General features: G+C 45.8%; 1 protein-coding gene across 1 annotated transcript in view; it reads right to left on the reverse strand.

Annotated features, from left to right (window-relative positions):
- Nucleotides 1–27,663, reverse strand: part of STK32B (serine/threonine kinase 32B) — a 356,081-nt gene that overhangs the window by 210,505 nt on the left and 117,913 nt on the right. Inside the window, exon 3 of the mRNA XM_032631757.1 lies at nucleotides 26,501–26,652. Coding sequence (XP_032487648.1) covers nucleotides 26,501–26,652 — 152 coding nt within the window. The remainder of the gene's footprint in view (nucleotides 1–26,500; nucleotides 26,653–27,663) is intronic.

The following is a 27,663-nucleotide window of genomic DNA, read 5'->3' on the forward strand; positions in this document are numbered from 1 at the left end:
CATCTCTTTCCTACCCACCATGGGGTGATCAACGAGTGGTTAAATGGATCGTCCCTCCTGCCCCATTTCAAAGACCAGTGGCTGAAGTCACAGATGGGAATCCAAAGCCAGAGTTTGAGCAGGGAAACTGGGGGCACTTGTAGCATGACAGATAGGGCTCTTTCTTTGATGCCAGAATTATACCCATAAGTCCCACCAGCTGAGTGACTTTAATCAAGTCATGTAGTCTTGCTGGGACTCAGTTTTCTCACCTGTAAGTGGGGAAATTTCTCATGACTCATGTGAAGATCAAATGTCATAACACCTACAAAACGCTGTGTATACAGTAAGAACTCAATAAATCACATATGAGACTTGGTTCTCCTCCAGAGCACAGATTGTGATTTGTTCTTATTTATCTCTACATCACCAGTGTTTGATTATCATTCATTCTACTCAGCAATACCCGGTTCTCCTTCCATTCTAGGCACATGGTAGAAATACATTTCCTGACCCCTTTGGGGTGGACAGAGCCCTGTAACTAATTCTGAATTGTGAGCAGAAATGGGTATCTGTCATCTTGGGGCTGAGCTCCTTTTCCCTCTGGCCTGGCATGGATGGTGCTCAAGACGTATCATCAACTTATAGGCCTGGATCCCTGTGAAAACCGGGGCCCTCTGTCAGGCCAGGCTGCACATACTGTAGCAAGAACGACAAATAGATCTTTGTTATTCTAAGCTCTTAAGAACTGAGGGCTGTTTTTTACTGCAGCATAGCTTAGCCCATCTTGACCAACATAGCAGTGCCTGAAACATCACAGCAACTCAGATAATGTTTTCTTTTTGAATAAATGTACATAAAAGGAATTGAGGATTAAAAAGTGAGGGGTGGGGCTTCCCTGGTGGCGCAGTGGTTGAGGGTCCGCCTGCCGATGCAGGGGACACGGGTTTGTGCCCCGGTCCGGGAAGATCCCACGTGCCGCAGAGCAGCTGGGCCCGTGAGCTATCGCCGCTGAGCCTGTGCGTCCAGAGCCTGTGCTCCACAACGGGAGAGGCCACAACAGTGAGAGGCCCGCGTACCACAAAAAAAAACAAAACAAAAAAACAGTGAGGGGCAAGGGGAGAAAAAGGAAAGGAATGAGAGTATCCAGATGAGGGACAACAAATGTATGACAAATCCCATGGCTAGAAAAATAAAAGATCTTTCCCCCTCCTGGGTCTGCTCTCTCTAGCTTGGGCTGTGGGGTAAGTGGTTGGACCAGCCTGGGAAAAATCGAAAAGGCTTTAGTTCTCCAGGAAGTTGGAGAAGATGGAGACAGAGTGAGGGATGACAGGGGTCAGGATAGGTGCTGTGGGGTCAATGTTTTAGGCTCTGTGGGACATATATCTACTCGGCTCTGCTTTGGTCATGTGATAGCAGCCATACACGATACTTAAAGAAATGAGCATGGCTGTGTTCCAATAAAACTTTATTTATAAAAACAGTAGGCACACCAACCCATCGAGACTGAAAACAAGAACCATCTAAAGCAGTTTAGAATCAAGTGGGTCAAGAATGGGTTGAGTCTGCAACGGCACTTTGTAATAGTTGGCCAGGGTGGAAAGAACGATATAAAGGGACTTAAGGAGAAAAGAATGGAAGAATTTGTGGAAGCAGAAGAGAAGGGAGAGAAGACAGCCAATGAAAACTCAAAGATGAAGGCACCCCAGGCCCAAATCCTAACCTCCTCCTCTCCCCGTGCCCTGGCTCAGGCTCCTCCTTGTATGTGTCCCTGTCTTCATGGGTGCAGAATGGTTCTGGCGGATGCTGTCTTGTTTCCGCAGAAACAGATCTAGGTTTATGGAAAGGCTCCACAGACGGGACTTCCACCTCCCCCTCCACAGCTGTTCCCACTCTGCTCGAGTGTGCATGACTCACCCACAGTCGCTTCAATTACTGAGGCCTCCATTTGCTAGCCCCTCCCTCTGCCAGGGCTCTTCCTCCTGAGGACACCAGCCACCACCCCTGAGAAGTGATGACGCTGTTGTTAGCTCAGGACTAGAGAACTGTAATGATCTCTCCAAGCAATAACCACCATCAGCTACTGACCACATTACTGTTTCCAAGAAGTATGGCAGCTCTGTGGAGGAGCAGCCAGAAACAGGGGCTACGGAAAGTGACTCTATAGTAGGATTTTGCTGCAAATCCACTTACGTGGAAGCCATTCCCTGCCCTACTGCTAGAGCCATCCCCGGTTGAAGGAAAGTCAGGAGTCAGAAGGAAGTTCTGATGAATTACCACAAGAGAAGAAAGTCTTAGCTTTTATTGGAATATAAGGGGGTTGGTTTGTTGGATGTTTTGTTTTTCTGCTAGGCATTATGACCTGGGAAGGTATTTGATCAGAACTTATAACTAGCCTCTACCCTTGTCACAGACTTGAGAAGGAAATAGCAAAGGTGACACTCTAGACTAAAGCAGTTGGTTGAACACTATAAAGCTTTTCAATCAAACCCCCAGTTGGGAAGTCTTGGCCCCTCTTGGACTGGACTGGCTGGGTGCCCTGGTACTAAGAATATTCCTTCTGACCTAAGTAGAGACAACCCAGGTGGCCTGACTTAAAGCCAGCTCCTGTTGCCTTTTCCATTCTTTTGCCCCAAGGCCCCATCCTAAACTTGTGTCCCAATATCTTCTGATGGAGAGAGGAAAGGAGGTGAGACTAAGCAGGAAAGAATTCCTCTAAGGCAGGATGGATTCTCCCCAAGGCCCAGAGTAGAGGATGAGGGCTCTACACAATCCTAGGCTTTCCCCGTTTGAGCTGCCCAGACACACAGAGTCCACCACCACCCCCACTGTGTCACTTTCCCCTCCAAGCCCGAACCTCTGAAATGACACCTCAACTGAGATGAAAAACTGCCTCTGACATCGGCAGAGCCGTCAGAGGTACAGAGTAGCCATCCAGAGAGGCCCTCAGGGCTCCAGCCACCAACAACATAGTCTAGTCCAGTCCAGTTAGGTTCATGGGCAACACCCCTTCTTCTCCATGTCTCCATGTGCCCTGGATGCTGCCTTGTCTTTGGAGAGAGTGAGGGAGAAGAGGTAAAGAAGTAGGAGCCTCACGAGCCCCAGCCCTACTTTCAGCCACCAGAGGTCCACGAAGGAGAAGAAAGAAATAGGGTCAAGGACTATATTTTGCACAAGAAGCAAAAGACTTGGGTTCTTGTCCTGTCAGTACCACTCATGTGCTCTGTGGCCCACGTCCGCTCTCTAGGCCTCAGTTTTCCCATCTGAAGCCCATCACAGTCCCACCACAGAGCACATATTCAATAAAATGCCCACTGAAATGAATTATGGGAATCTCACTTGTTAACCTCTAGGACTCTGTCCAGCTCTAAAGTTCTACAATTCAGTTATCACCATTTTTCTATGAGCACAGGTTCAGATATCAGAAGCAGAAGTTCCAGAGACCATGTTCATTCCACTCCCCAAACTGTCTGTTTCCGAGTTCTAGAATTCTACCATTTCAGATATGCACCTTTCTTAGTTGGGTTTTTCTGGACGCAGACCCTGGGGTGAGGATTTATCAGCAAGTGATTCATTAAGGAGTGCTCCCCGGGTGACCAGCGGGGTAGGAAGCAAGGGTGTGACATCAGGCAAATACAGCCTCAGCCTGATCCTGCAGGGAGCTCTGGAGGGCACATACCTCAGTACAAGAGAGTTGGCCTCTCACAGTCCTGGGACCATCATGCAATGGCTACAGGGTCACCTGGAAGGGGTGCAGACTCCCAGGCAGGCACTTCTGGCTCTGCAGCAAGTTGCCATTGTAAGTAGTTTTGTTTTCTTAATTTGCTTTTCAGATAGTTTGTTGTTATTGTATAGAAACACATCTAATTTTTCTACATTGATTTTGTATCCTGTGACTCTACTGAATTCATTTATTAGTTCTAACAGTTTTTTGGTGAGTCTTTAGGATTTTCTATATATAGGATCAAGTCATCTGCAAACAGAGACACTTTTACTTTTTCCATTCTAATTTGGATGCCTTTTGTTTCTCTTTCCTGCCTAATTGCCCAGTTTAGGGTTTCCAGTAGAATGTTGAATAGAAGTGGTGAGAATGGACATCCTTGTCTTGTTCCTAAACTTAGAGGAAAAGCTTTCAGTTTTTCACCTTTGAGGATAAATTTAGCTGTGGGCTTGTCATATATGGCCTTTATTATTTTGAAGTGCATTCCTTCTATACCAAATTTGTTGAGAGTCCTTATCATGAAAGATATTAAATTTTGTCAAATGCTTTTTCCGCATCTATTGAGATGATCATATGACTTCTACCTTTCATTATGTTAATGTGGTATATCACATTTACTGATTCATGTATGTTGAACCATCCTTGCATCCCAGGGATAAACATCACCTGATCATAGTGTATGGTCCTTTTAATGTGCTGTTGAATTCCATGTGCTGATATGTTGTTGAGAATATTTGCATCTATTATATTCATTAGGGATATTGGCCTGTAATTTTCTTCTCTTATCTGGGTCCTTATCTGGGTTTGGAATCATAGTAATGCTGGCCTTGTGAAATGAGTTTGGAAGTAGTCCCTCCTCCTCAATTTTTTTGGAAGAGTCTGAGTAGGTTTGGCATAATTTTTAAATTTTCGGTATAATTCACCAATGAAGCCATCTGGTCTTGGACTTTTCTTTTTTGGCAGGTTTTTTTCTTCTTAATATATTTTTATTTATTTATTTTTGGCTGTCTTGGGTCTTTGTTGCTGTGCACAGGCTTTCTCTAGTTGCGGTGAGCGGGGGCTACTCTTTGTTGCAGTGCTTCGGCTTCTCATTGCAGTGGCTTCTCTTGTTGCGGGGCACGGGCTCTAGCCAGGTGGGCTTCAGTAGGTGTGGCAACTGGGCTCAGTAGTTGTGGCTCGTGGGCTCTAAAGCGCAGGCTCAGTAGTTGTGGTGCACGGGCTTAGTTGCTCCGCAGCATGTGGGATCTTCCCAGACCAGGGCTTGAACGCGTGTCCCCTGCATTGGCAGGCAGATTCTTAACCACTGTGCCACCAAGGAAGCCCTTTTGGGAGGTTTTTGATTACTAATTCAATCTCCTTGCTCATTATTGACCTGTCCAGATGTTTATCTTCATGATTCAGTTTTGGAGGGTTGTATGTTTCAATTAATTTATTCATTTCTTCTAGATTATCTGTTGGGACATAATAGTTCATAGTAGTCTCTGTGTTATCAGTTTAATATCTCCTCTTTCATCTATGATTTTATTTATTTGAGTTTCTTCTTAGTCTAGCTAAAGGTTTTTCAACTTTTGTAATCCTTTGTATTTCTGTGTTATCCTTCGTATCTCTGTGTTATCGGTTGTAATATCTCCTCTTTCATCTATAATGTATTTATTTGAGTTTTTTCTTAGTCTAGCTAAAAGTTTTTCAATTTTACTTACCTTTTAAAAAATCAACTCAGTTTCTTGGATCTTTTCTACAGTTGCTCTAACCTCTGTTTAAATACTTCTGCTCTAATCTTTATTAGTTCCTTCCTTCTACTAACTTTGTGTTTAGTTTGTTTCTTTGTCCTAGTTCTCTGAGACGTAAAATTGGGTTGTTTATTTGAGATCTTTCTTTTTCTTAATGTAGACATTTATCGGTATAAACATACTTCTTAAAACTGCTTTTGCCACGTCACATAACTTTTGGTATATTGTGTTTCCATTTTCATTTGTCTCAAGACAGTTTCTGATTTCCTTTTTAAATTTCTTCTTTGACCTATTAGTTGTTCAGAAGTATGCTGTTCGATTTTTACATATTTGCAAATTTTCTAACTTTCCTCTTGTTTTTGATTCCTAATTTCATACCATTGTGGATGATAAAGATACTTGATTTGATTTTAATCTTCTTAAATTTCTTAAGACTTGTTTGGTGACCTAACATATGATTTTCCTGGAGAATGTTCCATGTGTTTGCTTCAGAAGAATAAATAAACCAGTTCTGTAAGAGCCACAGAGCTGGAAATGCGAGTCAACATCAGCCAAGTTAATTTGGCCCCAAGCTCGGTTGTCCTTTCCCAGGGTAAACATTAATAGGTGAATCTTAACTAAAGTACCCAGAGGACACTCCTGAAATTACTGCTCCATTGGGAGTAGACGGAACAGTCAAGGGCTAGGGCTGACGTGCAGGTACTATGCCTTGCAGGTCACTCCATTCCAGGGTGCAAGCCCCACATCTAGGGCCAGCTCTGTGTTTCTTGCTGATCAGCTTAAGCAATGCAAGAATATGAGCAGCCACACTACCTTTTCCCCAAAGGTGCCCTGCACTGGACAACTCTGCTTTCTTTCCTCCCCTCCCCATACTTTAAGACTGGGGTACAATTGACTTTGGGGAATACAAGTGGCACCTCAATCACTGAGCAGTGTGTGAACATCAAACAACTTTTCCTAAAACGAAACGCCTGGCTGACAGCCTCCTCAGTGGAAACCCACAGAGCTGGGGGTCTTTCAAGGCTAGATGGGGTGCAGGAATGCTCACTGCATCCTCAGACTCAGATGCAGGGACAGGAGCGCAGGGATCTCCCATGAGCAATGTTGCCTTTTTGGACAGGAGGGAGCTGCTGCCCCTCCCACTCCAGAATGTTGCTGAGAACACTATTGGTCTCTCACTTCCCCATTGACTCACATCTCCCTAGTATAGGAGGAGAGGTTCACCCAATTGATCAGACCCTGCTGAGCCTCAAAAAGCAAGCCTGTGCATATTTCCCTGCCAGCTATTCCTCCACCCACAGGGTCCCAGGAAGGGTCTGGCCTCTGCTTCCTGCACCCCTTTAATTCACACCTCCTAGGGCTGAGGCATTCAGCAGCTCAGTAGTTTCAACACTAGCTGCACCTTAGACTCAACTGAGAAGCTTTCAAACCACTGATGCCTGGGCTTTGGTCTCAGCTCAATCACATCCCACTGAGTGGGGTCCCAGCACCCATCATTGGCAAAGTCACCCCAATGATCTGATGCTCAGTAAAGGCTGAACCACCAAGAGGCTATTTGGTTAATTACATTCAGGGTCTGCTGGTTACAACTCTTCTCAGTTCTGCAGCCACATCTGGGTTTGTGGATCCCCACCTCTAGCTTTTTTTTCTTTTTCTAACATCTTTATTGGAGTATAATTGCTTTACAATGTTGTTTTAGTTTCTGCTGTAAAACAAAGTGAATCAGGTATATGTATAGATATATCCCCATATCCCCTCCCTCTTGCATCTCCCTCCCACCCTCCCTATCCCACCCCTCTGGGTGGAGACAAAGCACCTAGCTGGTCTCCCTGTGCTATGCGGCTGCTTCCCACTAGCTATCTATTTTACATTTGGTAGTATATATCAGTCCATGCTACTCTCTCACTTCGTCCCAACTTACCCTTCCCCCTCCCCGTGTCCTCAAGTGCATTCTCTATGTCTGCATCTTTTTTCCTGTCCTGCCCCTAGGTTCATCAGAACCATTTTTTTTTTTTTTAGATTCCATATATATGTGTTAGCATACGGTATTTGTTTTTCTCTTTCTGACTTACTTCACTCTGTATGACAGACTCTAGGTCCATCCACCTCACTAAAAACAGTTCAATTTTGTTAGTTTTTATGGGTGAGTAATATTTCCTTGTATATATGCGCCATATCTTCTTTATCCATTCATCAGTCAATGGACACTTAGGTTGCTTCCATGTCCTGGCTATTGTAAACATAGCTGCAATGAACATTGCAGTACATGACTCTTTTGAATTATGGTTTTCTCAGGGTATATGCCCAGTAGTGGGATTGCTGGGTCATATGGTAGTTCTATTTTTAGTATTTTAAGGAACCTCCATACTGTTCTCATAGTGGCTATATCAACTTACATTCCCACCAACAGTGCAAGAGGGTTCCCTTTTCTCCACACCCTCTCGGGCATTTCTTGTTTGTAGATTTTTTGACGATGGCCATTCTGACTGCTGTGAGGACGTACCTCATTGTGGTTTTGATTTGCATTTCTCTAATGATTAGTGATGTTGAGCATCCTTTCATGCGTTTGTTGGCAATCTGTGTATCTACTCTGGAGAAATGTCTACTATGTAGGTCAACTGCCCATTTTTGGATTGAGTTGCATGAGCTGCTTGTGTATTTTGGAGATTAATCCTTTGTCAGTTGCTTCATTTACAAATATTTTCTCCCATTCTGAGGGCTGTCTTTTCATCTTGTTTATGGTTTTCTTTTCTTTTCTTTTTTTGTGGTATGCAGGCCTCTCACTGTTGTGGCCTCTCCCGTTGCGGAGCACAGGCTCCGGACGCGCAGGCTCAGCAGCCATGGCTCACGGGCCCAGCCTCTCCGCGGCATGCGGGATCTTCCCAGACCGGTGCATGAACCCATGTCCCCTGCATGAGGCGCGCTGTGTGTTCTCCCGGGGAAGTTGTCCCTGGATCACGGGACCCTGGCAGTGGCGGGCTGCACAGGCTCCAGGGAGGGGAGGTGTGGATAGTGACCTGTGCTTGCATACAGGATTCTTGGGGGCTGCAGCAGCAGCATTAGGGTTTCATGCCTGTCTCTGGTGTCCGAGCTGATAGACGCAGCTCGTGCCTGTCTCTGGAGCTCATTTAGGCAGTGTTCTGCCTTCTGCGGGCAGACAGGGAAGGAATCCTCTCTCCTCACACACCCCGAAACAATGGTCTCTTGCCTCTTCGGCAGTTCCAGACTTTTTCCTGCACTCCCTCCCAGCGCACTCGCCCCCTTCAGGCTGTCTTCATGCAGCCAACCCCAGTCCTCTCCCTGGGATCTGACCTCCAAAGCCCGAGCCTCAGCTCCCAGCCCTGACCCGTCCCGGCGGGTGAGCAGACAAGCCTCTCAGGGTGGTGGGTACTGGTTGGCACCGATCCTCTATGCAGGGATCTCTATGCTTTGCCCTCTGCACCCCTGTTGCTGTGCTCTCCTCCGTGGCTCCGAAGCTTCCCCCTGCCACCCCCTGTCTGCCAGTGAAGGGGCTTCCTAGTGTGCGGAAGCTTTTCCTCCTTCACAGATCCCTCCCGTGGTGCAGGTCCCATCCATATTCTTTTGTCTCTGTTTTTCCTTTTTTCTTTTGTCCTACCCAGGTACGTGGGGATTTTCTTGCCTTTTGGGAGGTCTGAGGTCTTCTGCCAGTGTTCAGTAGGTGTTCTGTAGGAGTTGTTCCACATGTAGATGTATTTCTGATGTATTTGCGGGGAGGAGGGTGATCTCCATGTTTTACTCCTCTGCTGTCTTGAAGGTCCCCCCCACCTCTAGCTTTGAGCTGAAGGAAGAAGTTTCTGTTTTGACCTCAAGTCCAAGCAGAGCATTCCAAACCTGCTTTTTGCAGAACTGTGTATGAGGTATGGGGATTTTGCCAATATATTAGTAAGGCAGCACTCACACATCTGGCTCTGTATCCCTGTGGGTCTGTTCCATCGCCCCAGCCCTACAGGAGAAAAGCAGTGTGGGAGGACCTGGGTGCCATGACTCCCTTACACACTATATGGGAAGGTTTCAACCACTTTAAAAATAGAACGGCTTATTTCAGTGTGTTTTGGCCAGTCCCACAAGTGACTTTAGGTGGCTTACAACATAAACATAGAAAACAAAATGATGATAAAAATAGAAAGAGAAGAGGGACCAAGGAATTTTAATGTCAAGTAGAGAACAAAGCAATAAAAAAAGAAGAGCAGAAAAATGCAGATCAAAATGAGGCAGGAAATGAAGATATAAATGCACATGGAAGAATGAACGTCCTTCAACGTGTGAAGAACTCAGGCACTGTGACATTTAATAATATACATTTAAAACTTAAGCACTAGGGCTTCCCTGGTGGCGCAGTGGTTGAGAGTCCGCCTGCCAATGCAGGGGACACGGCTTCGTGCCCCGGTCTGGGAAGATCCCACATGCTGCAGAGTGGCTGGGCCCGTGAGCCATGGCCGTTGAGCCTGCGCGTCCAGAGCCTATGCTCCGCAACGGGAGAGGCCACAAAAGTGAGAGGCCCACGTACCGCAAAAAAAAAAAAAAAAAAAAAAAAGTAAGCACTAGACATTAGTCCCATTTTACTGATGATGAAACTGAGTCTCAATTGATCATCCCAAGTCCTGCAGCCAGTGAGCTGAGACTCAAATTCAGGCCTGCTTGTCTGAGGGTTTTCACTTCTTAAGGCACCCTGTAGCCTCCTAATGTGGTTTAGCTCTGAGCTTCCTTTCAGTCACAGGGGAGAGGATGACACAGCCAGATACACAATTTTCATTATCAGAATGAAGATGCTTCCTAGTTCCTCGGGGAAATCAAACTTTTTTCCCAAGCACTGACTTCAAGAAAGGCATCACTCACACAGCAGCACTATTCACAACAGCCAAGACATGGAAACAGCCTAAATGCCCATCAACAGATGAATGGATAAAGAAGATGTGAGAGATACACACACACACACACACACACACACACACACACAGATAATGGAATATTACTCAACCATAAAAAAAGAATGAAATAATGCCTTTGCAACAACATGGATGGACCTAGAGATTATCTTAGTAAGTGAAGTAAGTCAGAATGAGAAAGACAAATCCCATATGATATCACTTATATGTGGAATCTAAAATATGACACAAATGAACTTATCTACAAAGCAGAAAGAGACTTACAGACATGGAGAACAGACCCGTGGCTGCCACAGGGGAGTGGGGTAGGGGAGGGATAGATTGGGAGTTTGGGATTAGCAGATGCAAACTATTATTAAAGAATGAATAAACAACAAGGTCCTACTGTATAGCACAAGGAATTATATTCAGTACCCTGTGATAAACCATAATGGAAAAGAATATGAAAAAGAATGTGTGTGTGTGTGTGTATATATATAAAACTGAGTCACTTTGCTGTACAACAGAAATGAACACAACACTGTAAATCAACTATACTTCAAGAAAAAATACATTTTAAAAAAGAAAGAAAGAAAGGCATCCCTCAGATGGGATCAGAGAAAGCTTCACAGATAAGCACTGGGCAGGGTTTTGTGGTGCAAATAGTAGCTCATCAGGCGAACAGGGTTGGGAGAAAATTCAGGGAAATGGAACATCACATGCAAAGACCTGGACAAGTGTCTGAAACCACTTGGTGTTGATGCTTGGCTCCAAGGAGTCCAGTACTTGTGGAGCTCAATGTGAGGTTAACTAATTTAATCACAATTTCAAGTTTAGTCAAGTTGGAAAACCAAAGAGAAGTGAAGAGAACATTTAATTTAGAGATGGATAATAAAATCTTATTAAGGTGGGCTCCACTAATTTGGAATATGGAGCAACTCAGATAGGTAAAATGAAGCATCTGAGGAACTGATTTATAATGTAAGCAAGATTAGACGCATTAATTCCAAATCACACAGGCTACTAATAGGTTTTCAAATATTCAGGAGTACATGGTCACATAGCAACAAAGATATGCTAATGACAAACACTTAATACATTCATTAAAATAGTTCCCCATGGTACCACTCCTGTGTACACCTTATTAGACTTTCTACTTCCCACACCATGTTGATGTGCGTGGGCCTGCCTCACTTTGGGCTGTTTTTGCAGAAATCACCATCACACATCCTTAATTAAAATGACATTCACTGCACACCAGATGTTCCCCAGACTTGTGGTTGAGAAGGGCAGCTGAGGCCACCCATCTGAATTTTAACATCCCATAAAGGATCTCCATAAGGCCTGAGACTCCTTTGAGCTTACCATCCAGACGTGAAACCCGAGACTGGCTCAGGGTTCATCAGAAATCTCATTACTCCCAGTACAGATCTCAAGGGTGCGAATAAAATGGAAATTGTCAGAGTGGTTTAGACTGATTTTCCCTCTCACTGCACCTCATACAAAAGCACAGAATTCGGAGGGAAAGACAGGATTAGCCACCTCCGTATAAACGCTGTGCACAGCAGGAATTCTAAACCAGCCTGACACCAAGATCTGCCATTGTGGGAATTCCCTGGCGGTCCAGTGGTTAGGACTCCGCGCTTTCACTCCCGAGGGCCTGGGTTCAATCTCGCAAGCCCCACAGTCCGGCCAAGGAAGAAAAACAGAAAGAAAATTAAGATTACCATTGTGTCCCCCACAATTTATATTTTAAGCAAATGATCAGGGAAGCAGATAAAGTTTTATCATCATAATAATAGCTGAGTTTGAGATTTAACCATTGTTGGGCACCATGCCCTCATTTTACATAGGTTTTATGAAGTTCCTACTCTGTGAAGTAGGAATACTCCATCATAGGACGTGGTTAGGATGACACGGGATGACACATTTTAAAGAGAAACTGACATGCAAAAAGAATGCAGTACATTTTAGATATTGCTATTATTTCATTGTTATTTGCTGAAAAAACAACAACACGTGTTCTACCATGAAACATAATAGTGAGATTTACTCCAGGTGGCATGAGGCACTGTTGAAAAACTTAATAATATAATTAACCAGACTTCGAGATCAAAGAAACCAAATACCTAAGCATCTTGATGATTCTTCAAAAGGCATCTGACAAAATTCAAAGTCAACTCCAAAGATAAAAAAAACTCGTAGGAAAACAAGAATTAAAGGGTAACATCCACAAGGTTATCCATGCACTCAAACAAGGGAACTAGTTAAGAGGTAAAACTGTTGGAAAAGTAACATCCACAAGGTTATCCATGCACTCAAACAAGGGAACTAGTTAAGAGGTAGAACTGCTGGAAAAGTAGAATATGTTTTCAAGTATTCATTCATTTTACCAATATTTCTGGAGTGAATTCTTTGTGATCAAGTGCTGGTGGCCCAGAAATGATGCATTCATTCTGGAGGAGGAAGTAAATAAACTACTAAACGAATTTAATTTAATTTCTGATGGCGACATATGCTCTGAGGAAAATGATCCAGGGTATTGACAAACAGGTAGAAGGGCTGCAGTCGTAAGAACCTTCCCGTCACACATGTCCCTCACTGCCTGCAGCAACTAAAGGGATGGCACAGAGTTCAGCCTGAAACCGATTGGTCCACCCACCACCTTGCCACATAGCAAAGTGAGACCAAGAGGATGCCGAATGATGAGAGACGGTCAGCCCCAGACAGCGGGTGACGTACAGAGCTGGGAGCCTCCTCTCAGCTCCACCCACCAACCCCGCCCTGCATCATTCCCACAGGCTGACGATGTGCTAAGGCCACGATCTCTGCTGGCCACAATTCTTACCTTTTTCTTCATTTGTTACCTGTCTGCACCTGCAGGCAACTGAGCCTGTGAGTCCTAATTTGACATGGCTCCTGGTCCCAAGGGCCTGAGGGTAAGGGTCATTTCTCAAGCCCACCTGCTCATAGAAAGAAGCCAACTGAGGTCCTGGCAGATTGAGTCCCTGCTGCTTCTAAAGAGGTTTGAGTGGGGGTAAGGGGATTCATGTCTGCCATGGCGTCTACCATCACTGATCCAGGGCAGTGGAGCTATGTGCTTATCTGAGCTTGGACTGATTCCTCACGACATTTTCATTGCCTACATTCCCCACATTAGTTCTTCCTTTTGTTTTCTCGCTTAGTAATATCTTATCTTGAATTTTAAAAAATGTGTGTGAGTGGCTTTAAGTAATTTTGGAGCAAAACAACAGGGTAGAAAAGGAATAGAAAGAAAAAGAGAGGGGGAAAAAGAAAGAGTAAGAGAACCCTGCAGAGTGGTACCTGGCTCACGTCAGGTCATCAGCACCCAGCATCACTGAGGATGTGGGCTTGTGTATCACAAGTGCTACCAAGAAGATGATCCCAGGTGCCTTTGGTGTGGCACTGAATGCCATCTAATGCAGAGCAAAGGGCTGCTCACTCCAATTCCAATTGCATTTCCATCCTGATTATATCAAGGGGAAGGTCTGGGTTTGATGCCAGCCTCTCTTCAACACTATCCTACTACCTGTCAATCTCCATTCCCAACAATGAAAAGACCTGATCTCAGGTTCACCATCTCCGCAGGCAACAGTATTTAGTTAGAATCTAATGATACTATATATGTTTCATATATATAAATTCTTAGTGTTGCTTTCTATTTAAGAAAACAGAGGATAGTTTTGTACTCATGGGGTAATACCAAGCTTTTAAGATCAAGTTAATCTAAATAAAAAAGTGAGCTGATATAAAAATGTTAAGTCCATAATATGCAGGTGGTTCTTAGATACGAAGACGATGTACATATCATCATGAGGGACCACTATGGGGTCTCGCCAACCTCCTTCTCCAGGAAGTCACGGAATCAATTTATCACCTGGAAAGTGGTTAATCACTTTTCAAGGTCATTTCAACCTTTTTTTTTTTTTTTTTTTGCTGGTTGAAATGTGCCTGGGGAATGTCAGGTTGCTAGCATTAGCAGGGCATGGAGGAAGGAGAGGTAGCAGCAAAAAAGGCTGGAGTAAACGTGAATCTTACAGAAATATATTTTACAAATGCCTCATTCCCCCACTTCAATGTGAGCCAACAGCCTTAGACCTATTGTAAAGAACACATTGGCAAATCAAAGGTACGTGCCCTGCCAATCAAAAAGAAAACGCACTTCTGTTATGAATTATGGAGAACATAATTAAAAATGAAAGAAATAAAAGGATTTTTGAGATCGAGAAGCATTTAAGTGCATTGTTCTGTTGCTGGGGCACATATGTTTGCATATTAAACTCAGCATGTTATGGGGCTAATTTATCATCCATGCAAAGCGTGTTCTCCTGTGCTAGAAGCCAGGGGTACAGACATGAAAAGGCATGGTCCCCGCCCCCAGGGACCCACTGGGAGAACAGGTACCTCCCCATTTCTTTCCAAACATCCCTCCCTTTTCTCTCCCATCCATTGAGAGACTACCATGTCCCAAGCCATGGATTGGATGCAAACATCCAACAAATGGATTATCAAGTGCCCACCTATGCCAGATCCTGTTTTAGGTACTGGAAACACAGCACATGAGATACACAGGACCCTGGCCTCAGGGAGCTCATATTTATTCTGGGAGAAGTCTGTAAAGTAATGAGCAAACACCAGAGGCAGAAAGGAGCTGAGCTTTCTACATAAAACAGGGTGACGTGACAGAGAAAGCCTGGGAGCTGGATGAAGCCAATGGTCCAGGACGGCCTCTTGTGAATGAATGAATGAGCCATGACCCTCTTTTGAGATTCTCGGATGGAACAATCACAGGGCAGACTCTGAGAAGGACCACACGAGAGCACTAGCCGCGTGCTGTGGGGACCCAGAGGAGGGAGCAAGGATTTCTGCTCTGCACGGAAGTGCTGATCAGGGATGTCCCTGGAGGATAAGGATTTCTGACTATGGTGGCCTTTGTAGGTTTCCAGTTCAACGTGTCAACAATCCAGCAACCACATTTGGCTTCTAAGTCAGTAAACATCCTGAAATCTCTTCTTGCATGTGTGTCCGGAACACTGCTCCTCCCGTCACCACCTTTTCAAGATATTTCTCCCAGTTTCACGCGTGACTGATAACGTGGCTGGAAATAAAAAACCCAGTGTCACCTGTGAAGAAGTCACCCCTGGGAGCCGTGGGTGGGTTCGTGCAGGGCAGGGGCCCCAGGTGAGGGCACCGACCCCTTGGAATACAGAAACGCAGCCAGAAGAGGGACTCACAGAGAAGCAACATGTACACTTATGATTCCCGATGAGCATCTGCACCAGCTGGACGGCGGCCGAGGCTTCCACGGAGCATGCGAGGCCGGGAAAGTGGTGGGAGATGCTCAGGCTTTGGAGTGAGACAGACGGGTTAAAATACTGACTCCCCAGCTTAATGGTCCGATGATGCTGGGGAAATCGCTCCACCTTACCAGATCTGGGTCTTTTCATCTACAGATCGAGCTAGTGATGCTCACTGCATGCCCTCCCCTCTCCTTGCACAGGAAGAAGGCCCATGATCCACTGGGGGCAAGGGGCTGAGAGGTGGAAAGGAGTGAATGAAGTCTGGTCTTGCAGGGGCAAAGTCTTACAGCAGAGAGGAGGGGTCAACACATTGTCAGGGTCACGTTCAGACAGGGCATCAGGAGTCATGGAGGACAGTGATGGTCCGCAGAGCTCTCAGGGGCAGCCAGGAAGGCCCTGGGGACCAGGCTACCATGTTGCAGGAGACTGTGAGGGTGTGATGGTCCCCTCACAGCACAGGTATCCCTGGGGATCCAATAGCAGGAAGAATGGCCCTCGAGGTCTCTTGTGACGGGTTTTCTAAGAAAATATCACCATTCTGGACTGAGGACCTTGCAAATCTCCACTCTGCCCTTCATGAGCAATGTGGTCTTCCACTGTCATTTCCCATCGCCTCTCAAACAGTTCTCAGGGCAAAAGCACAAGTGGCCATTTATCAACGAAGCACGCATTCCTGAGAGTCAACAATGACTCTATTATATTCTCTGTGTATCTCTACTGTCCAGACATAATTCCTGACTCCCGAGGCCCTGCGAGGCTCCTGGTTCTGTGGGAGCCGCATGCGGCTGGGGGAGCACGTTCAGACATCCCTTCCTGTCCCCTGTGGTATCTGTCACTGGCCTGGGCACAGCAGTTAACCTGAGTGTGGAACAGAACACTTTTCTTTAACCATGAATGTGCAGCCTCTAGTTTTACCTGTTGAGATGTATTTTCATTAAGCCCGTAGTTCTTTGGATTTGATCACAGTCTGGGTCATTCCGCTCTGCTTCTCAGAGCTGGCTGTGCTTGGGCCCAGTTCTCAGCCCACAGGGCAGGCTGCAGTGGTCCAATCTCACACTCACAGAGCAGGAGAGACAATTCAGGCTACTGGCTGTCATAATAGTTAAGCAGCAAAAAGTCTTCCTTAAATGAAACCAAATGTAGAACATTACGAAACAGGAATGCAGAATGAGGCAGGACAGAGGCCTGGTCCCTACACATTCAGCCCCATCAGCCCCAAGTAACCTCTAAGGAAGTTCCTGGGTCCCCCAGGGCTCCAGGGAAACCAGTGGATAGAGTCTAAGGCCTTCAGGCCACGGAGGAGAAAACTGTATCCAGAGAAGGAAGGTATCAAATTTCAAGTGAGTGGATCTCAGTTTTCCCTCTGAAATTCCCACACAATTTCCAAAAACTCTTATCGCATCAGCTTGAAAAATGGAGGTGGTGGCTCTATCCTGTTAACTGTGGGGCCCTATACAATCAATCACTCAGCTTCTCTGAGCCTCAGTTTCCCCGTGTGTAATAACCCCTGCCATGGGGACTTGCTGTGAGCATTGGGTGCCGTGAAATCCCCAAGGTGCCACTTGGTCAGGGAGTCTCCCCGATGCCACAGAGAATGCCAAGCTTCCTCTTCCTTTACATTGTCAGTTTCCTGTGCACGTGCACTCCCTTCCCAGCACTTGCCAGAATCTCGAATTGTCCATGTTTTTATAAAGTTATTGGATTTTTGCCTGTCTCCTGTCCAGACTGGAAAAGGGGATGCTCTGCGCAGGTGAGGCCATGCCTATTTTGCTCTGCGCATATCACCAGCACTTAGGACCATGCCCAGCACGCATAACAGGTGCTTAATAAACAGGCGCTGAGTGAACGAACTCGTGAACCCAAAGGCAGTGGGCGCTGGTGCAGAGCGCTAGTCCAATGCACGGTCTGCTTATTTATAGCCCCGAACCCCTCTGAGCCTCAACTGTCTCTCTGCAAGATGGAGAGGCACAGTGGCGCTCTTGTCAAGGCCGTGGGAACAATGAACGGGATGACTCACGTGGAACCCTCAGCACAAGCCAGGTACCCAGCAAGTGCTTAATAAAGGTTCGCTATTAGTACTGCTTCCATCATTACCCATCAAAATATAAAAGGTCACTTTCCTTCCTCAGCTTCACAGACTTACTCTGGATCAGAGGTAGGGGGTGGAAACACCATTTGTTCAGATTAGCAAAATCATTTCTATTGGGTTTAGAAGACTAGAGGGTTCGATCTTGGTTTTGGTTTCCAGGTCAGTGTGGGTCGGTGGGAGTGAAGAACCAAGGTGGCTGCCATATATGGCTCCCTGAATATCACGTGTTGGGAAGGCAGGACATTTATTCATTCAATCCTTCATTCAGCAGGTACTCACTGAGCATCTCTTTGATGCCAAGACATATTTCTGAGCGCTGGGAAGGAGCAGTGAAAATGCAGACAAGTCTGCCCTCCTGGAGCCCTTCCTTCGTGTGTGTGGTGTGTGTGTGTGTGTGTAGGAGACATAGAAAAATAAACAAGATGAATAAGTAAAATGTATCACGTGTTATAGGATGAAAAGTACCATAGCATATAAAGCAAGGAAGAGGGTTAGTGGGTTAGGGGCTGCCAGCCAGGGTGGGGAGGAGCTTATGATTTTAAACTGGGTGGTCAGCGAGAGGGCTCAGATAGGGAGGTAACATTTGAGAAAGATCTGCAGGAAGTGAAGGTGTGAGCCCTGCAGGTGTCTAGAGGAAGTGGTCCCAAGCAGAGGAAACACCGGTGCAAAGACCAGGAGTAGGGGTGGAAGCGAGGAGTGGGGATTGGGGGGGTGGGTGCCAGGCTGTTGGAAGAACATGGGGAGCTTCCACGTGACTTTCAAAAACTTGAGGAACAAGGGCGCCACAGTCTCCAATTTAATTAAGCTCACTACAGCGGGTAAACGCTTCCCAAATGTATTACGTTCTAATACAATTTTTGTATCGCTTTGGGATTTGAACTTAGCATAAAATTGCTCCTCACTGAGCATCCCTCGTCTTTATCTGCAGTCCTTACATGTATAACCGCATTCACTGCCTTCCACTGGCAATTTCATGCACACAAACTGTGCATGGGATTTACAGGCTATTACCAATCCTTCAGTTTTTCTCAGAAGGAAGTATATTAATGTATATCTCACTAACAAATTATCATTTCCATAGGGCTTTCATTCACTGGTCCTCATGTGATTTGGACTTCACAAAGTCCAAGGAAGGGAGGGAGGTATTATCCATTTTACAGATGAGGAAACTGAGGCTTTCCAAGAATACCATCCTAGAAAGGGGAAGGACCATTTTTTGTCCAGTATCCAACTACTGTATTTCTTCTTTTTAATTTCTCTCAAGGTATCTCTTTCCTTACTTATTCATCTTAGGTTCATGAGGCTTATCCCCGGGCCTGGCTCCCAGAAGTTGGTTTAGGAAGAGCAAAAGCTTTGGTGCTAGATCTGGGTCTATCAGGGTTGTGCTGGAGCTGGCTCATACTGGCTCATGAGAACTGCTGAATTTTCAGAAATTTTATAAGCGGTCAACATGCTGTTAGTTTGAAATCAACTATGTCTTAGTCTGTTTGTGCCACTATAATAGAATATTATAGACTGGGTGGCTTATAAACAACAGAAACTCCTTTCTCACAATTCTGGAGGCTGGAAGTCTAAGATCAAGGTGCGGACAGATTTGGTGTCTGGTGAGCATCAGCCTTCTGGCTCATAGATAGTTGTCTTCTTGCTGTGTCCTCACATGGCAGAAGGGGAAGGAGTGAGGCAGCTCTCTGGGGCCTCTTGGAGGGGCACTAATCCCATTCATGAAAGCCCCACCCTCATGACCTAATCATCTCCCAAAGGCCCCCACCTCCAGATACCATGCCATTGAGGGGCTAGGGCTTCAACATACAAATTTTGGGAAGACATATACATTAAGTCTATAGCAGGCCATGACGGGACTATTTGCACCGCAGAAATCAGCTGACTCTACAAATCGGGACTTGCTTTTTGTCCTCTTGGACAGCTGTTAAGCATTTCCTGGTACATCGTTACCTCTAATCCCAGTGCTGCCTCTTGTCAGCTACATAATCTTACACAAGTTATTTAACCCACCAGTCCTCTGCTTCCCCAACTGTACACTGGGGATAAGAACATCCATCTTGTAAGATGATTCTGAAGATTAACTAGGATAAAATAGGAAAAGAGCCATGTACCATAGGTGATCCATAAAGGATAGTGTTACCAATATTTTAGGCCTTGATGAAGTGTGGGAAGACTTTAATGATTCCCCAAGGACCAAGTAGAGTCTTTTTTTTTTTTTAAGATGTTGGGGGTAGGAGTTTATTAATTAATTAATTTATTTTTGCTGTGTTGCGTCTTCGTTTCTTTGCGAGGGCTTTCTCTAGTTGTGGCAAGCGGGGGCCACTCTTCATCACGGTGCGTGGGCCTCTCACTATGGCGGCCTCTCCCGTTGCGGAGCACAGGCTCCAGACGCACAGGCTCAGTAGTTGTGGCTCACGGGCCCAGTTGCTCTACGGCATGTGGGGTCCTCCCAGACCAGGGCTCGAACCCATGTCCCCTGCATCAGCAGGCAGATTCCTAACCACTGCGCCACCAGGGAAGCCCAGGAGAGTCTTAATTACAGAAAAACATGTGGGAAGCATGAGGAGCAGTCAGAGAAATGGGCACAAGAAGGTGCCATGTGGGGACAGAAGGTGGGGAATCAGAGGGCCCCAAAGACCACCAGTGGGTCCAAGTGAGCCCTGGCTTTCCCTCTGACCTTGGGCAAACTCCATGCCCTTCCTGATTGATTGCTGGATCCACCCCCTTCACCCACAGGAATTGTCTGATACACCAGGGCCCAACCCCACCCTCCTCGAGCCCTGGAGTTACACAGCATGACCTCTGGCTCCTCATGCATTCCTTTCCACGGTTCAGCGCTGACCCCCTGGATGTCAGAACGCAGCTGGGACATCTTGCAATCCACACTCACCCCCTTCAGAATAACAAACCTAAGAAATCTGCCATCTTGAAAGCACAAACTGAAGTTACCAGTGATGTTAACAAATCTTGGAATAGAAAAGGATGAGAAAAGGAGCCTGGATGAGTCAGCATCACCTCTTGTGCCCTTTTATTAAGGGAGTTACCATGTTGATGGAGACTAAAGAAGATGATACTAATTGCAACTGGGAAAAAACCCACGAGCATTTCCCATCTGTGACCTCCAGGACATGGTGGACATTTGTAATCTCTATATTTTTTAAGTTACCCAGGACCCCAAAGGACAGTGACTACTTAAGATGGAAGGAAGAGAGCAGGGGAGCAGGGTCAACTGTTGGTTTAAGGTCTGTCCTCTCTCATCTGTAAGCTCTGTAAAGAAGGAGAGTGACTGTCTCGCTCATTGTTCTATCACCGATGCCAACACAGGGTTTGGCATGTTGTAGGTCCTTAACAAACACTGAATGAATTAATTTATTAAACATTGGATGCTAGGAATACAGAGGTGAATAAAGCATGGTCCCATTCCCCAAGTGGCTCACTGCTAATGGAAGAAACAGTTTAAACTGAATGCAGCTATCTGTTCTCATCCTATCCTGCTAGGTATCCGTCCTCACAGTTAATCCAGCAGCAAACAGGGCAGGGGAGGCGCTGCCTAATTATAAACAGAACATTTTAACAGTATAGTAAATATAGTCAATCTGGTAAGAATTGGATTTTGAAAATACAGTCTGAAAACACAGTGAACTACCTACCCCACTACAATGTAATCAGGATAAAAATCTAGTACCGAAATCTCAAGACTCATCTTCCAACAGTCAGCATGTCCTCATGTTCCCCGCTGGAAGAGAAGGAGAGAACTGGTCCAGCCAGCCCCAGACTAACCTGAAAGACGGGTGCTAATCATATCAACAGCAGTGGAGGTCCCTGATCCAGCGGTCACCTCATGCCTGGGACCATGTGGATGCTTGTTACATATTCCCCCATTTGGTCCTTGTAGCAACTCTATCATGTGGTCATCTTTTCATTTCCATTTTCCAAATAAGGAAACTGAGACACAGGGGGGAGAATCAAATCACTCTCGAGCCCTCTGTATTAGTCTGCTCAGGTTGCCATAACAAAATACCACTGTCTGGGAGGCTGAAGCACTGGAAGTTAGTGTATTCTCACACAGTTCTGGAGACTAGAAGTCCAAGATCAGGGTCTGGGCATGGTCGTGTTCCAGTGAGGGTTCTCTTCCTGGTTTGCAGACAGCCACCTTCTTGCTATGTCCTCACATGGCAGAGACTCGCTCTCTCTCCATCTTCTTACAAGGCCACCATCCTTTCGGATTAGGGTTCCACCCTAATGACCGCGTATAACCTTAACAGCCACCTAAAGATCCTGTCTCCAGATATAGTCATATTGGGGGTTAGTCATATTGTGGGGCGGGGAGGCAACACAATTCCAGAGTAGCCGCTTTGCCTACAAGAGGCAGAACTGTCATTAGAACCTGGGAGATCGGACCTCAGAGCCCGAGTGTTGAAACTCTCCCCGCCATCTCTCCCCTCCCCGCCATCTCTCCCCTCCCCACCTCTCCAGGGCTCCCGCTAGTGCACAGCCCTCTTCTGTGGGGTGTGATTTTTCATTGCCTTTTTCCTTTGCCCCAGTTGTCTTAAGCCCCAGAGAGCAAAACAGCTTTGCTTCAAAACAGGTGAAAATATTGCACTTGACAACTCCACCTGGATCGTCATGGGCTTGGGAGCACCCATCATTCGTTCTTTAGAGGGCAAATTGTCGTGAAAACTAATCAGTGCCCGGCCTTTGCCTTTGCCTTTGCCTTTGCCTTTGCCAGTTATAGAGCATGTCAGCAAAAGAGAAGAATGACAAGGGGCGTAGTCAGCCTTTCCAAGTCTGCGATAATTCACCCTCCGTGTAATGAGATGACAAGCTGATGTATAATTAATTTAAAGCAGTGGTGTCCTTATGAACCTGACAAGCAATCCCACACCATGCTCCCTCCTAGCAGAGTAAGGGAGGCAGCAAACAGAAGCCCAGCAGGAGCGGCTCCATGCAGGGAGGAAGGGGGTGTGGTGGGCTAAGCAGGGTAGGGTCAGGGCCTTCTCACAGCAGCCATGGCAGAAGGGTTGTGAATGTGGGCCATGATGCCAGACAGCCTGGGTTCAAGTCCCATCTCCTCCATTTATTAGTGGTGTGACTCAGTTACCCCATCTGTAAAATGGGGACAATAATAATAGGATGATAGTAGGAAACTAAAGAGGCCATTAGGAGGATTAATAGCAGTTAAAGAAGACACTTATCAAGTACCTAATAAACGTTAGTGGTATTTGCCTACAAGAACTGGAAACCTCAGGGCACACTGGACGATCTTGAGTTTGAATCGCAATTCCATTGATTCAGGTAAGATCATGAACTGCTTTGAGCCCTGCTTTACTTCTTTGACAAATGGGGCCCAAACCCCTTGTCCCACAGGGCTGTTATGAAGACTCCAGCACAAGGATATAATGTCTGGGTGGCAGGTGCCAATCACGTGGTGGGCACAGTCACTACTGTTTTCTGGAAACAGCTCCCAACCTCCCTCTGCAGATTCCTAAGACTCAGGTGGGACCAACCTCCTGGCCCCTTCCCCACTGCTTTAGGAAGGGGCACATGACCAGGTCAATCACGCCTGTGACCTTCAGCCTCTGCTGTGGCTGTTCAGCTAGTAGAAGTAGGAAAACCATCAGTCAGCATGAGTCGTGGCTCTGAAACACAGCCAGCACAGGGGAAAGCAGGAGATAGAGACCGAAGTCAGCTGGAATTCTAGACTTTTTAGGTATAAAACCCAAGAAATTCCCTTTGGTGTTGAAACAAGTTTAAGTTTCTGCCCCCTGAGCCACACAGTCTGTAAAGTACTCATTACTGCCCAATGACTTAAGGACCCTCTCCTTTTCACTTATAGCTGAAAGGAGCATTCTCTCTCTCTCTCTCTGTCTATCATCCATCTATTATCATATGTAGGTACACACATGCACACACACATATATACATAACCTCTTACAGTAAACAATATTTTCATTTCCAGAAAATATACTGTCATATCTTTTCCTATCAGTTAACTCTCAAAACAGTGCTACCAGTAAACAAGGTATTATTTTCACCATTAGCAGGTGAAAAATTGAGGCCAAAGAGTTAGAGACTCCAAAGTCAAGCAGCAGGTTCTATCCTTTCTTGCTTATGATGGGAATCCAATGCCCTAAGAGGCCAACGTGCACAGGGAGCTTTCCCATTGACCCAGCGCTTACATGGAATTAAAGGGGGTCTGTCATTAATCTGTTGGCATCTTGGAGACCATGAACAGAGCATCAAAAAACGGTCCTAAAAAGGGAGGATGCCGACACGTCGTCCCTCCTTCAACACACATCACAGTCCAGATGTACATCCCATGCCCTTACTCGGTCTAAGGAGTCTCCCCTGAAACAGTTCAAGCTCAGAGATCTTCATCTCAGCATTATTTACCTTGGCAAGATAATTAGAAACAGCCCTAAATAACCTATACGACAGGTTAGAGGTTAGATGTCTTATTGGACTTCTCCACAGTGGAAGGTTATGTAGCCATCAGAAGTGATTTACAGAAAGTTTGTAGTAAGGAGGTAATGCTCCAACTAGACAATTAATTTGAAAAAACCAAAATCCAACATTGTTATGCATGGTTTTATATCAATGACATTTACAGTCATATTGATATGAGAAAAGAAGTATAAAAAGAATTACACACCGAAATGTAATCTGGTGGTGGTAGGATTCTGGAGAATTGTTGCCTTCTTATGTGTGTCATTGTCTGTATTTTGCAATGAACCTATGTTGCTTTTCTGATTAGAAATGATGCAGCCACAGTGGAAAATAGTACAGAGGTTCCTCAAAAAATTAAGACTGTAAGTACCATATGAGCCAGCTGTCCCAATTCTGGGTATTTATCCAAAGAATACAAACACATTAATTAGAAAAGATATTTGCACTCCCATGTTCCTTGCAGTGCTATGTATGTATAATAGTGAAGATATGGTAAACACCGAAGTGCCCGTCAACGGACAAATGGATAAAGAAGATGTCGTATATATATACAACTGATTACTGCTCTGCCATAAAAATATAGATGAAATCTTGCCATTTGAAACAACAGGGATAGAATTTGACGGTTATTATGCTAAGGTAAATACGTCAGATGGAGAAAGACAAATATTGTGTGGTTTTACTCATATGTGGAATATAAAAAGCAAACAAACAAAAAACAAAGGAACAAATCAGATCAATCAAAAACAAACACGTACATACATACTGAGGATAGACGAGTGGTTACCGGAAGGAAAGGGATGGGCTGGGGGAAGGGGAGTGAAATGGGTAAAGGGAATCAACTGTATGGTGATGAATGGAAGCTTAATTTTTGGTGATGAGCACACCGTAGGGTATACGGAAGTAGAAATATAATGTTGTACACATGAAATTTATGTAATGTTATAAACCAAATGTCACCGCAATAAAAAATAAATTTAAAACATTTCCTCGTACAGCAATCAAAACATGAAGAGGTTCATTGCCCCCAAATAACTGAAGTGTTTGGGTGGCTGGAGACATGACAAATGCACGCTTGTTACCCAGATTCTAGTGTATGACACACAGTATGGCGTTTGCCCACAGAAATGCCCAAGTCTGAGGCATCTGCCGGGCAGACTTGGATTTTCTCAAACAGGACAACTGATGTCCCTCCTTGTCCTATCACCCAATGTTCAGAGTGCTTCTATATATGAAGGGCAAGAGAAATAATTGGTGATGTTAGGGATTCAGGCTAGGCTAGACTTTCCCATCAGAAAGGATGTTGTGAAGATCAAAAGATGCAGAATGCAACTGTCAGGTTTTGTTTCCTAGAACAGCCTGTCCTCTCCCCTTCAACAAAATCCAGCTCAGGAAACATTGGTTAAGTGCCCCCAACATGTCTGAGGCTGTATTAGACTCCCAGAAACAAAGAACCAGGAGACAGCCTTTGTTCTCAAGGAGCAAGTGATTTCTTAGTAAGGACAGATAAATAAACAATAATTTGGGTTCAAGGTGATGCAGGCGATGTTGGGTCAAGCACAGGTCAAGGTGGAGACATGAGGAGTGTTCACCCAGCCTGTGGGGCAGCAAAGGCTCCTCGCCTACGGACCTTGAAAGCTGAAGCAAAGGAATGCACAGCATTTGGTCAGAGGAAGCTGGGGAGACAGGAAGGTGGAAGTTTCAGGAAGAGGAGACTTCACATGCAAAGACACAGAGGCAGGGAAACAACCAGCAAAGGGGCAAATCTAGGACACAAATTAAAGCAGAGATGATAGCCAGGGGTGGGAGGGAGAGAAAGTTCCAGAACATGGCTCCTAGCGGGCCTCGTCGGCCAGATTCAAAACTTGGAATTTAGCATGTCCACACCGGGCAGCCATCCTAAGTAGAGTAAAACGTCAGCTCCTCGTGTTCATGGCAAGTCCTGCTTGCCACGAACACTGTGAGTGTAATTTTCTAAAAAAGTTAAATTCCCCTTAGAAGGCTCCATTTGGCATCCTCTTATCACATTCTACATGTGTTCTCGAACATACAAAAACCTTCTCTTCTAAACCGATTTCAATTCTGATTCACCAGGTAAGAGGACCGAATGAAAATTAAGCCTATGTTTAATGATTTCATCAGAAAATGTACTCTACCGAGTAGTCATCAGAAAGTGTAGCCAATGAAATATTCATAAGAATATCTGAACCCAGAAAATTTCATTTCTTTCTCTCTACAGCACAGAAGCTTCCTTCTAGCAGAGCCGGATTTGCATTTGGCTCCATAATGAGGATTTCACCGGAGCCCTGGATGGAATCACTCACCACAGATTGACCAAGAAAGGATGCTCCAGCCCCTGCATGATCTGGAGCTCCCGGAAGACGTTCCGGACTTCGTCCCTCTCGATGCACTTCTGCTTGTTCATGTACTTCATCGCGTACATTTTCTTAGTGTCTCGCTTCTGCACGATGCAGACCTGAGTGACAGCCAAAAGGGAGAACGTTCAGGCCAACGTTTCAAAGGAACAAAAAGGCAGCCCCTCACGGCATCCCTACTCCTGGGTTCAAGTCTTGGTTCTGAAATCTTGCTAGTGGAGCCGTGCTGGCTACGCCACAACCTCTCCAATATTTGCAAAATGGAAGAGCTGGACCAGATTCACCTGTTGATCAGGTATTTACACTAAGAAGGTGCTGAAAAAGCAGCTGCAGAAACAGGAGGGGGAAGAGGCAGCCCTGCACTCAAGGGGCTCATAGCCTGGGAGGAAAAACAGACAGATGCACCAATATCTACGATGCTGAGATACAAGTATCTGTGCCTCCCGTGGCCCCCACCCTCCCCACTTCAGCTCACACCTCCATCGCCAGCCCCGCTTCTCTTTGCCCGACGATTCTGTCTGCCAGCAGAGCCCGCACTGCCGTAACAGACTGGCGATGCCAAAGAGTTAAGGTCCACAGAAGCAACACTCGGCCCATGCAGGCAGCTGGGGCATCTACACCCCAGACCCCCTGTCCATCCCATGGCTCCCAGAGTTTGAGAGTTTGCCCACAGGGCTAACTGGCTTGACGGTACACCCTTACCAGCAGCCTCCTGCCCTTCCTTCCCTGACTCACTTCCCAACTCACTACCTGTGCCTGCTTCCTCTCCAGGGCCCTTGGGGAGACCCAAACTAAGGCACATGGGCCCTGGGGGAGCAAAGGAGAAGTGGTGACAGCAATGGTGGCAGCTCCTGTACTGAGCACTCTACTTTGGGAGACTGAGCAAACTGTCTCCTTGATTATCTCACGTCATCCCCACGAGAACAAGGCTCCGCCTTCCCTTGAGCACGAGGAAGCTGCAGCCCCGTGTGCACTAGTTAACTCGCCCAGAGTTCAACAGGCCCCTCGGTGTCAGGACAGTGATTCAAACCCACAACAGTCCGATTTTTGAGTGACGCCCTTACTCACAAGGGGCAGCGCTGGGAGGGGGGACATGCTGTCAGAGAAGGCTC

This window comes from Phocoena sinus, chromosome 5 (genome assembly GCF_008692025.1).
Source record: "Phocoena sinus isolate mPhoSin1 chromosome 5, mPhoSin1.pri, whole genome shotgun sequence".
Taxonomy (NCBI): domain Eukaryota; kingdom Metazoa; phylum Chordata; class Mammalia; order Artiodactyla; family Phocoenidae; genus Phocoena; species Phocoena sinus.